Source organism: Phacochoerus africanus, chromosome 13 (genome assembly GCF_016906955.1).
Source record: "Phacochoerus africanus isolate WHEZ1 chromosome 13, ROS_Pafr_v1, whole genome shotgun sequence".
NCBI classification, from domain to species: Eukaryota; Metazoa; Chordata; class Mammalia; order Artiodactyla; family Suidae; genus Phacochoerus; species Phacochoerus africanus.
In genome coordinates, this window is record NC_062556.1 from 69,957,934 (window position 1) to 69,971,508 (window position 13,575).

The 13,575-nt window shown below is 38.0% G+C and overlaps 1 protein-coding gene across 1 annotated transcript in view; it reads right to left on the reverse strand.

Annotated features, from left to right (window-relative positions):
* The window catches only part of FGF14 (fibroblast growth factor 14), a 174,001-nt gene that overhangs the window by 111,076 nt on the left and 49,350 nt on the right, over positions 1 to 13,575 (reverse strand). The window contains exon 3 of the mRNA XM_047756485.1: positions 13,120 to 13,223. Within this exon, the coding sequence (XP_047612441.1) occupies positions 13,120 to 13,223 (104 nt within the window). The remainder of the gene's footprint in view (positions 1 to 13,119; positions 13,224 to 13,575) is intronic.

Sequence of the window (13,575 nt, forward strand, 5' to 3'; positions counted from 1 at the left end):
CGCGGGAGCGGCCGAAGAAATAGCAACAACAACAAAAGACAAAAAAAAAAAAAAAGTTTTACTAAATACCAATCAAACTGAAGCTATACTCTGTGTTTAGAAACCATACAACCTTCAGAATGAATAAATTCAGTGTTCAAGTAAACACATTTATGAAGCAGGAACAAGTTCCCCTTAGAATAAGGCATAAACTGTTTATTTTTATTATGCACTTACTTATACTAGATTGACATTTTATCTCGTTTTAAGACATAGCATGATGACAAGGAAATGGCATTTTACAGGATATACTTTCACAGGATTGTTTCTAGGTCATTTCAGTGACAGAATGAAAGCAATTTGACATTAAGAGAAAGACAGTAATAACAATTGTAGACATGAGATAAAGAAACCCTGAGGTCTACCAATGAAGTGAACTGAGCTGTAAATCTTAAAAAAAAAAAAAAAAAAGGAAAAGAAAAAGGTTTTTTTAATAAAGCTCCAGATTTTCTTTCCTCTGAGCTTGTTGCTTTAATAATTGGAAAACTACCTGAGAAAGGTGTTGCATTCTCTTTAAAACTCAGTAGACTTAGAAAACCATTCCTGCAGATCTCTTATAAGTATTGATATTGTGTGAGCATTATTCTGAAGAATCATGGATTTAACTGTGATCTCTGCTTGAGTTCTATATACAACAAGTATGTATATAGAAATGCCCTTTGCAGATATCATAATTTCAGTCTTTTTAAAATTTGGAAGAGAGATCCTGGGACAAGATAAGCCAAGCCAGGGTCTCCACACTGGAAGCTCACTGGAATCTCTCTGTGTCAGAAGGAGAATGCCATGGCTGGCACTGTGCCCACCGGGCCAACTGCACAGCTGGGGAAGTCTGACTTGTTTGCAATGTGTCTACCACAGGCATGGCGATGTTTGCTGACCTTGTGTAATTAGTTACCATCATTCTGCCAGAACACAGTCCCAATATCTGAAGGTGAAAGAACACATGATTGAGTGTTCCATCTATTTCTTGGAAAGCATTTCAAAAAGTCATTCAGAAGTCTCAAGGTTACTCTGAGAGCCTGAAGGCTTCAATTACTGCTGGTGGGCATTGCCAGCCTTCATTCAGTCTTCTGAGCTGGGAATTTTCTCCTCTTTTTACACATGTCCACCTACCATTCCCCCTCTGTTGTCCACCTGAGAAATGAATTATATAACGCATTTGCCCATGAAGAATTAAAAGTAACTGGAGTTGTGCATTATAAATCCTGTACACGCTCCCTAAAGGTGGACTTTATGTTGATAGTACTTCACAATGAGTATTCAGAAAAATGCCTACATGATAACTAAGAGAAAGCACCTACATTTACATATCAGAATACTAATTTCTATGTGTGTGCCCTTTCCATGGTGTGGAAAAAGAGTATGTCTTAGGAGTTTATGGTTATAGACAATATAACCATATGCAAATACACACACACCACACACCACAGTGCCCCCGCTGCAATAATTCTACTTTTTCCCTATGGTAACACCCTCAGGTATCATGGAGTGAACCCTTCAGGTTATTGAGTTATCCTTGAAAAACTCACTGTGAAGTGGAATTAACAAGATTGGTTCATTAATACATGAAAACTCTGGGGCTCCAAAGTCTCTTCCTTGGGAATTATGTTTCTACAGCTTTATCTTGCTGCTCTCACCATCACCACCTCAAATATAAAATCACCTCAAGTAACCGATCATGTAATTCTACTACTTTTTTTCAGGGTAAAAAAAAAATATTTTAAAGCATAAAATGCTTCTATGTAGAACCCTGACATCAATAGAATACACAATGAAGAATTGAACAGAATGATTAAGGTAATTTGAACATGCAACTCTTGGATCAATTAGTACACAGCAATCTGCCAGCTACTCAGTATTTCAGCACACCCTGGGGCAAGTTTCTTCTTGTTAAACAAATGATTGGGATATTAGATAGTTGACAGTAAGTGCTACAAGGTACCACATTCTGTATTTTCCCCTGGTCATATCAGAAACATAATGTCTAATGAAGTTATTATTCATTAAAGTTTTAAATAACATGATATTGTGGTCTTGGTAGTTAATGGCTTAATGAGTCTGAGGAATTTCTAATTGGTCCCAAAGACCCACCATCAAGAATAAAATAATAAAATCTGGACTGGCTTTCATGGCTCAGAGAACCAAAGCATGGCTGAACACCCTGTGCTTTTAAGCAATCACATATTACTGACATGATTTCTTTTCCTCTTTTTTTTTTTGGTTATTGTTATTGCATAAATGATGCATTAAAATTAATAAAACTTTGTCTGTATTCAAATTGCTACAAGGTTATTTGATTTTTTTAAAGATAAACTCAGGGGAGCAATTGCCCAGGGCAATTCTTCTGTCTACCCATTTCAATGTGCAAACCCTCTCATGTAATGAAATTTTAAATTAAATAAAGGCTCACTGCTATTTCTCCTGGGTACACATTTGGCTTTGCTAAGTCTATAAAACAGTCTTTTAAGGACTCAAACTGCCTTAGAAAAATAGTTAACCCATTTATGGCACCTGCGGAACAATTTCTTAATAATTGCCTCTCTTGTTTTAATATATTTCACATTAGAGTTTATTCTCCATAAACATTAAGGGAGTGCCTCTTTCCTTGTCTCTAGATAAAAAGTTGTCTATAGAACTTTTGAACAGTTTAAAAGTTGATTTTTCTGTTATTAATATTGTTAGAAATACAGAATTCTAATTAAAATTGGAATAAAAACCCGTGTAGGAGTTAGGTACACTGGCTATCATTAAATGGCGGGTAGAATTATTTAGATTGCAAGTTCTTCACACAAAACCTTCCACTGCTTCTATTGATAACATTAATTCATGGTTATAGGATAGAAAACAAAAGATTAAATGACAGTATATGAATAATTAATAATGCATCCATTATTTCTTCCGAAGTCATACAATTTTTACCATCATTTTACCATTTAACACAAAGCAAAAATCCTGTGAGTAAAAGGTAGAGGTCACAAAGGAGGTCCTTGCAAACGAATCTGCATCTTTGCCTGGTGACCATTTAGCTTCTCTTCCAATAAAAACAGTTGTTCTCACACCACAATAAATACGCAACTCTCACAGTAATGTATCTTAATGCCATAATTTTACTCTTTACTATCTGCAAGCAAGAAAATACTGCTTCTTTCAAAGCCATTTCTCAAGCACAGCCCAGGAAACCAACACACTTGAACCCTTAACAGAATTTCACTCACTATAGGAAATACTTTGCCATGACAAGGACCTCTTACGCATTCATTCTAAGGTTTAGGTGGTGGAAACAACGTTGTTGTCGAGGGTTCAAAGTGGGGAGACCAATGAGTTAACTGGAGAAGTTAACGTACCGGGGGAGTTGCTGAAGATTAACCCTTTGTCAGGAAGCCCTTGCGAAGCGCATTCACAGCGAATTTCAATAAAAGCTTCTCCTCTCGTGACACACACCAGTACTCAGGGTTTGCCAGACTAGGAACTTTGGGGACCATCTGTATCAGCGTAAGAGTGAAGTAGAATAACATTTCCTGTTTGTCCATATCATTATTTCCACTAAATAGTGGCTTGGACCCAGGAATAATAACCCAATAAAATATCTCCACCTTGTCAGAGATGCAGCAATTTCCAAAGCCACTCAAAGATACCTTGGTCCCATTCAGGCTGTTCCTCTACCAGGGCAGCAAATCACAAGCAATTATGAAGCCTTCGCATGGGCTGGGATGTGCCTATTAACAAATGACTCATCTCTCTTCATTTTGTATAGCTGTCAGCTCTTTAAACCAATATCTAACTCAAAATAAAACCCTCAAGAGATCGACTATGTCCTTACTGAGAAGTACATTTTGTACCTTTTCATGAACTTGCATTCCAAACTGAATACATCGCCTTCCTTAAGACAAATAGCCAACATTCAGTGAAACCCTAAGTAGCTCAGAGCACAACACACCCTTCCATCACGTGGAGAAATAATTCAAAGTTAAAATAAACTGCACATGGAGCTTACATATATAAAAGCTCTGAGTTCCATGGGGCCAGGGCTCATGTCTGTTTTTTTTTCAACATTGTTTCTCTGGGTTCTAGCATGCGTTGGATCAATATTGATTGACAAGTAAAATTAGAAAGAAAATGCGGTCAATACTTTAAGTCAAAGAAATGGTCATTATTCTTTCAGTTGTACTGTAGCTCTAAAATCAGTGGAAACAAACAGCATAAAGAAGAGGAAACAAGGAAAATTACCCTAAAAGGAAGAATTTTGACCATTCTAGTTAATAAGGGGAAGAAAAACAGCCATTTTTTTAAAAAAATAATGGTTCTTATAATTGTTTCTCTGAACAAAAGTGTCATATTTTTATGAATTATTTTATTTATTTATGTATTTTGCTTTTTAGGGCCACACCCATGGCATATAGAGGTTCCCAGCCTAGCAGTAGAATCCGAGCTGTAGACGCCAGCCTACACCACAGCCACAGCAACGCGGGATCCAAACTGTGTCTGCTACCACACCACAGCTCATGGTAAGGCTGGATCCTTAACCCACTGAGTGAGGCCAGGGATCGAACCTGCAACCTCATGGTTCCTAGTCAGATTCGTTTCCGCTGCGCCACAACGGGAACTCCTTTATGAATGATTTCATACATTACTTTTCTTGTCAATTCCCAAGTGGTAAGAAATGGAATGTAAATTACTAAGAAATGGGCTGCACTGAGGAAACTGAGAGGAAACATCCAGTTTCTGTTCAGAGCCCGCCATGAACTCACGGTTCAGTGTTTCTCAGAGCTCACATACAACTCCATTCCCAGAAATAGGAAGAAGAATTCTCTAAAAGTAAAATATATTCTCAGAAGCAAAATCCATCAACTCCACTTGGGTAGACGGTGTGTCGCAAGTTCAATCAGAAGGCCTCTCACACAGACAAACAATTTTTAAAGAAACACAACCTTGCCCCCAATTTTAGTAGCTATTAATTGCTGGTTTATTGTTAGAGCTGATTTGTCATTCATCATATGGTAATATAAATTAAATATAATTTAAAAATGCTTTATATAAATAATTGATTTTCTTCCAATTTTTTTTCACGGTGCGTCGGATGAAAGCAAAGAGGCTGTTTATTCACCACCATTATCTATTGATTTAGGACTCAACTTTTCAGGTAATCTTTGAACGTCCTTACTCATAAAAATTTCTTTCACCATCTACCACCTACCATCCATCCTCTACAAACATAGATTTTTAAAGATTGAACCATTTAGATCTAACCTGCATTTTATCACTATCTATAGTATTTTATAGTTTTCACCCAAGAGAAAAGTAGAATAAAATTGCAAAGAAAATACTTTCTCTAATTATTTTTCATGTTCTTGCTTTCAATTGTTGGAGTTTGAATGGCCGCAACATTTACTAGAAATCAGGGCTTACCTTTTTGCCCCGAGATTCTGTTTTAAGGTGAAGACAGCATTACCCCTCACCTCATGAATGCAAATATGACCATGTTAGAATCAGATACTGCATCTCTGAGTTCTGCCTCTGTGGGTTTATCATGCCCTTTCAGGAAAGGAAATGTGTACATAAGTGCTTTTCTGCAATTCTAACTTGAGAGATAAACAGACTCACATCTTCTTTGCTGATGCTTAATGTTTTTCATGGAGAAAAAAGATAAATGGCATGCATAATAAATATCGTGAACACAGAAGACACTCAAGGAATAGATTAATAAAATTTGCTGGCGAAACTGATTCCGCCTTAACAATAAGCAATCAAGAATTAAAGACTGAAGACTTCCTACATATCCATAACTATTGAAGAAATGATAGGAAATGTACAGACAGAATCATGGAGTCAAATTCTGAGAAAAGGCAGGAGAAAAGATTCTTAGAATTCATCTAGCCAAATGCCCTCCAAATGATTTCCTTGTATCTAGTGGACTTCAGAGACTTTTGTTTATTTATTTTTAAATCTGTCATTTTCTGCATCTTAAGTCCAGCACATAGAGCACAAGAGCTGTAAATGAAAGGTGCACAATAATATTGGTTGAATGAACAAGTACATGAATTTATTTTTATAGCCTACCATCAACCTAACAACAGAAAAACAGGCTGTTTCATATTTTCCTTTTGTCCAAAGACTGCTTAAAATTAGTTATACGTAGTCTGCCGTTTGTATTTGTTTCTAAATTGTCTTTTTCAAGTAGAATAATGGCATTCTTGCCTTTGTCATAATCAGTCGTATTCTACGCGTCAGTATTCAGGGTCATGAGAATTATACCAATACTGGAGGAAAATCAACCCAACTACCATACGTGCATCCTTATTACTAGAATTTATCTTATCCAACATACTAAGAAAGGATAATAGCCATTTTGGCCTAGATGATATAACCAACTGAGTCATAATGAGGAAGAGACCAAAAGAAAACTTAATAAAAAAGAAATATATCTTAATTATAGCAAGTAAATCTGTAGAATAGATGTAAATTTAAAAACCATTATTTAACACTTCGTAAAAAGAAACGGAAACATTCTGATCAGAAGTATATCCATGTGAATAAATGTATGTGTACTTTAAGCGCAACGTGTAATTCCACTGAAAAACACAAATTATATGCAAACGATATATACATATATGCACACGTATATGTTACACATATACACATTCTCAAAAGGTGTTAGATATTGTTTGTACACGCAGAGAGAGTCATAGAGTGTTAGAATAGCACAGACATTAACAATCATCTCAAATCCAATACTCCTCTTGAGACAAACAAACCGACCCACTCAGAGGGATGAAGAAGGGAGGATGAAAGACAGAAGAACGTCCATTCTGAAAGGGGTACCTCCATGTAACCAGCTCAGTGATAGCTCTGCTTCCCTTCTCCTAGGGGGTCATATCAGAGAACGAATGGCTGGTCCCCAGGATACGCAGCCATCAGATGCTACTGAGGCCCTTGGCTCACCTGCAGTGGGTACTGATGACCCGTGACAATAACTGTAGCTCAGACTACTGGATTAATCTCAGGCATTGGCTGGTACCTAAAGAAAAAAAGAAGACACTGGGAGCCTTGGCCAGGGCACCCTACCAGCAATGAGATAAATAGTGATAGTTTATAGACATATAGTTTCCTGAAGACGGATGTCCAGAGATGTTATTCAGAGACAGAATGAGTGTCAGGGATGAGCAAAGAACTCACATCGTATTCCACGGGTGTAGAAATACGGGTGAGTGACTGCGTACGCCTTTGGATGAGCAACTTCCGGGCAAGAATAGAAAGAGTTTGAAGGGAATTAGATACCACCTTGTGAACTAACAGAGCAGCTGCACCTCTATGCCCAAACTCGAGCAAGGAATAGAGGAGCAAATGTCAAGAGTTTGAAAAATGACATTGTCCCCGCTTGTTCTGCTAGCTGTGGACAGATGTGGGCAGAAAGAAGTACCCTTGATGGCAGAAGGAGGCAGGGAGCTCTGAGAATTTCCTGTCTAGTGTTCTCGGAAAGTTGAGGAGAGATAGCAACACAAATAAAGACACGTAAGTAAGAGATGCCTGCTGGCACAGAGGAGGCACAGAGGAGCCACCCTTGTGGAAGATGTTCACGAAAATATTTCTGGAAGATATTACCGTAACATCAGAAAACTCAGAGTGGGTAAGATTTGACGTCCTTGAAAATTGCACAATACATAGCATTTAGCTTTTCTTTTCCTTCATCTAAGAATATTTCACTCCCCCCCCTTACACACACACACACACTCAATGTGCATCAAGTGTTGGGTGAATGGAAGTCAGTGTACGGGGGTTTCACTGCCCAGAAGTTCACTGCTTTCGTAGAAGAAGAGGACAGAACTGCTTCAGATTTCTGTCAAGTTCAACTTAGTGGTAGATGCAGTGAGGAAAACCAAGTATTTTATTTTACTCCATGTTGGTTTCTGTGCCTGGGTGCTCTGTCCAGTAATTCTCTACCAGCTCCACTCTGACCATTTTGATCCACAGCTACCAGCAGCTTCCTCAATAGCCACTGAAACACTGCTTTCTGTGCTGGGCTACCAGCTGGAGAATCACCCACCAGGAGGAGGGTAGAAGGAGGTCTGGACCCTTATGAAACTGTAGATTCCTGAGTCTCCCCCAGATATACTGCACTGAAATATCTAGAGGTCGATACCAGAAATCTACATTTTCCCTATCTTGCCAGGGGATTTTTATGAGCTTTGACGTTTACAGTGGGCTTTCTGGATTCATTTTAAAAATCTGCATGAAAAGGGACATATCCCTTGGCTGAGAGACTGAGATGAGACACCAATTTCAGGAGAACACCAGGGCTTCCTCCTCCTCACACGCCTGGGTAATAGAAACACTCAAAGCCCCATTTGGAAAAGAATATTCTCATAAACGTCAGCCTGGGATAAAAGAGCAAAGATGAATCTTTACATGATTTATGCACCTTATTTTTTTTACCTCTCCCTTGAGAAAAATCAACCAGATTAAAACCAGAATTTTAAACCCTAAATTATCTTAAAGTATCTGGGAAACATCTTTTTTTTTTCCTGTTTTTTTTTTTTTGAGCAGATGAGCAGAAGGAGGGCCAGAGAGCCTGGGACATGATAACACAAGTCTTGACCTCAGATCCAAGATGCTGGGCTTTGTTGTCTCATCAGACTTTTTTTCCTTCCTTCTCCCCTTTCCCCTTTCTTCTCTTATATCAGAAACGCATCTGGTCTTCAACTGTTCTTTATCTCTGCCCAAATTATGAATGATATTTTTCTTTCATTCCAAGTTTTTGGTTTTTTTTTTTTCAGTGTTCAGAATTTACATTCAAACTTTACCATTCTACGGAGGATTTTCTTAGTCTTTCAAAGTCACCGGTTGTTTGGAAGAAAAAAAAAGACACAAAAGCAAACAAACAAACAAAAACACCAAAATTTCACTGTGCCTCACAGCACTATAAATAGTTTTTAGTTGGTCAAAATGCATTTTTTTCTAAACATCCTTTTAAACGAATTCTATTTTAAAAAAAGTATTTCCTTGTCAGTTTCTGTTCTGCGACCTTGCCGCCCCGAGTTCTACCTTCAAGCAAACTGCTTGTATCTGACATCAAATCTCCTGAGAGGCATCTTCCAGTAACATATTACAATCATTATGACCACAAAAGAAATGACTGTTGTCATATTGAGGAAAAGATTCCACAGGGAACAAGTGCCTTCAGCATCAGAAATGTGATTATTTACATCTCCAGCAAAGTACCTTTCTTCATCCCCTTGAGGTGGAATTATCTGACAAATTAAATATCTTTATTTGGATGGCAAGGGATTATGAGAGTTGCTTCCTGAAATACAAATAAAGGAATATACACCTGAAGGTAAATCCCCAGCACGATTTTCATGTAGCAGAGCTCACTCTGAATGATCTGAATATTTTACTGTCTACATCGTAAATCTATAGATCTTCATGAAAGTGGCCTCATATCAGACACTAGTTTAAATTGATCTTTTAAAAGTGGACATACGCTTCCTGACAATTCTCTAATAAACTTGTGTATTAATCGCAGTAATAATGTTTCCCATTATCAGCATTTACATTAATAATTACATTGCACATATATTTGCAGACATTGTGTATCTTTCATCTGTATTTCTACGTTTTCAATCCTAAGTACCTACATAGTTTTAAAAATTCTCTGATAGGGTTGTTAAAAATAGAAAGAAAAAATATTTTACCTGGAAATGAGCTTTGTAAAACAAGTCTACATAAAATTATACATGAGCATATGTTTGGGGAAATATAACAAAATTCAAGTGTATTTTATGGATGTATGTATATTTACTTTATAGTTTTCTGAAATCTCAAAACTGACAGAAATTAATAGTGGTATGTGTTTGTTCCTTCTATGTCACTATCTACTATCTCTGCCTACTTATGTACCAATCATCTAGTCATTGTTCTTGATCACAAAAAATTAAATTTAATTTCTTTATAACAAGAGATTAAAATAAAATCCATTAAAATGCAAATACTCAGTTCTGAAATAAATAACAGTTACCTTTTTATTAAATATTTACTATAATTGAAAGAAAGTAAAAGTGGGCATAAGCTTAAAACAGATTCCTTCATTTCCCAGCCCTAGATCTTTATTAACTTTTTCCTTTAAATCTTAGCTTGAGTGGGGTTTTCCTTTTAAAGAAGCTATTCAACCTTAGTTCGAAACTTCTTAGTTGGATTAACCATGTAGGCTTTAAAAACTTAAGCTCAAATGTTACATGGTAAGTTTTAAGAATATTAAACAGCATATAATATCAAATTTTTCCCTGATAAATATACTTTTCTAAAATTTTCGGTTTTTTAATTCAAGAATCTCCAAAAGAAACAGACTGTTTCAAATCATTCTTCCTCATAATTGAAATTAAGTTTCTTCGCTAGGTAACAATTCACTAAAGACCTTCATTACATCATCTTGTGTTTCTAACTTCGTGTTAGAATAGGTGCCAGACCATATTATGAAAAATGTCTGGCACACCAAAGCAGGACAGTGAAACAGTTAAAACTGTAAGCTAATGAGTCAGAGTGAAAATACTCAAATCCTATTTTCTCTATTTACTACCTGGGTGACTGCACAGATCCTTAAGCTCCTCTGTATATCAGTATTGTCATTTTAACAGTATTTGCTTAATAGGATGGGAGGATTAAATGAGCTAAGACTGCAAAGTGCTTAGACTGGTGCTAGGCAGAGTGTACTATATAAATACTAACCCTATTATTGTTATACATTATGGTAATTGTTACATTGTATTGTGCTATGTTATTATGTTAGTAGGTTCTCAGGAACTAATTATGGAAGAAAGGAATGAAGGGGGGAAAATATTCTTTTGTACTGAGATATCTGAAATTCAAATTTCATTATATTGAAATAAACAGAGTAGAGAATATCAGTAAAAACTGGAAAGTGAAATTTAATTTTTATCTAAATCCTTTTCCTACAAGATGCTGAGGATTCTGAAGGCCTGGCCCGGGCAGGGGACCGCTTAGGGGAGGGCTGGATGAACAGAGTGCCCCTTACCCGGTTCCGGGTTCGGAGCAAAAAGTCAAAAATGAGAAAAGAGAGCTCCTGCTACAGCCCAATGGGATCGGCTGCATTTGGGGGGGCTCAGGGATGCCGGTTTGATCCCTGGCCTGGCAGAGGGGGTTAAGGATCCAGGGCTGCCACAGCTGAGGTGTAGGTTTCAACTGGGGGTCCAATCTGATCCTTGACCCGGGAACTCCATATGCTGTGGGGCGGCTGAAAAGAAAACAAACAAACAAACAAACAAATGAGAAGAGGAGAGAGCTAAATCTGCAAGTCAGAGAATCAAGGCACCAAGAGGGAGGCCCAGAAGCCAAGGCCCTGGAGAATCTGGAAGGCGAGAGCAGAAAACGACGGGTCAGAAGATAAACCTGATGTTGTTCCCGGGACAAATCCAGGGGCAGCTGATGTTGCCCACACATCTCATTCCTGGGCAGGAAGGTCATTCTTAAGGGGCTAAGGACCAGCCCCGCAGTGAGTGCCTTCCTCTCTATTCTTTCTGCTCCTCCTAGACTGCGCTGAACACAACCAGCACCTGTATTTTAAGCCAAGACACATGCTTAGGGTGAAATTCCCTACCTTTACAAAAATGGCACATGCATGCAACCTCATCCCAAAACAACAGAAAACATCTCCCTCAGAAGCCAAGAGATAAAACATTTACATTTTCCCTGAGAGCAACGCGCACGCTAGAGCACAACCCGTGATAAAATCATCAGTAGAAACAGAACTAGAGGCTACAGCAGCGACTGCATCTCATCATCTGTGGGCATCTCAGAGATGACTCCGGGGAGAAAAGGAAGAAACAAAAATAACAGAACAAATGTCAAATCAATGAAATTGACGTTAATCTGAAATAAGGCACCCCTGGAAAATGATTGATTGAAATCGAATTTTTCCTGAAGGTGAGATAGGGAATTCTAGCTAGCTCTTGTTCCCAATATGTGGAATGTTCATCTTGTGCAAGAGAACACAATTTGCATAATGTGTGGCTCAGGTCTGTGAGCAGGAACACCCTTCAGGGAACACCCTTCAGGGAACACTGAAGGTTCCAGAATAAGCTCACCACGAAGGGAATCCACGGCTGGCTGGCATTTCATTTTCTTTGACAGGATTTCCCAGATTTGCTGAAGACAATATATCACATTTCATGGGAGGTCCCAATGAATACTTCTCTACTTAAGTTTTAGGTGCGTGTGTGCGTGTGTGTTTGTACCCAAAATGTACGTATTTTACATGTAGATTTTTGATGCTATTTAACAACAGCAGAGTTCTAAAGAAGTTATACGAAGATGCCACACAAACCCAAATAAGAGCATTTTCTTTGAGGCTCTAAGACTATCAATTTTTGCTCAAGGGAGAGTGGAAAGAAGTGTATTCATCTTAGTCTCTATTGCTTGGACCTGGAGCACGACTGAATTTTAACTGCATTATAATAACAGATGGATATAGCACATCTGAACGGGAATTATTTGCAAACAGTAAATATTCTCAAAGAAGCTGGGAAAGTGCTCCACTTCTGATGTCCATTAATCCAAAACTGACATTGGCTTAAGATTTAAAGGCAATATACATTTTGATATTAGAAGTATTCTCTCAGCAAAACAGTTAACACAGTTTGGATTCTTACTTTCAAAAGGACTACTCTCGCCTGAAATTTTCTTTTTCAGAATTCCCATTCATTCTGTTTCTTTTCATAAAATAATTTTTACAAGAAACTCTCTCAGACAAGTATATTTTGCAGTAGAAATAAAAAAGTTTATATTAACATCAACTCATAAAATTGATCAATCGTCTATGAACTGGGCCGTTGAAAAAACATGCAAGTGCACAGTCTTAGGAGATAATATTACTCTTCTGCCTGATAGACCGATATTATCAAACTCTGATGAATAATAAGTTAACAGCTCCTACAGCAATGCAGTAAAGGTCAGATACTAAAGCAAAGATGAAAGAGTCAGTAGACACAGAACTTTCTCACTTTTATGGCGCCGCTAGGGCTATTTTGCAGGCATCAAATGAATGGCCAATATCTCGGGCGTGTCACTTACTGATGGGTAGAGGTAACCTTCTCCATTCATGGCTATATACAACCCTGTCTTCACTCCCTGGATGGCAACCACACGCAGCCCCACTGGAATGAGGTTGAACAGAGCTGTAACGAGAAGCACGGTCTGTCACCAACGAGCAGGAAGAAGCAAAGCATCCCATCAATTTCCTCTCTCTCATTTCTTCTATTAAAGAAACATGACCTTTGTGACAACTTTCTGAGCCATTCCACTTCATTAGCTTTTATTCCTCTTTATAATTAAGAAGTTCCTGTTACGAGCAAAAGGGGCATTTGAGCGGCAGTGGGTAGACCGTGGGCGTCTCCCTCTGGCATTCGGAAGGACCAGCGGGATACGCAGAGTCAGGCCTGTAATCACAATTCTCGTATCACAGTCTCCCACCAGATTTGAGAGGAGACGAAATCAGTGGTGAAGAGTCTCCAAGAGGAGAATTTTAAA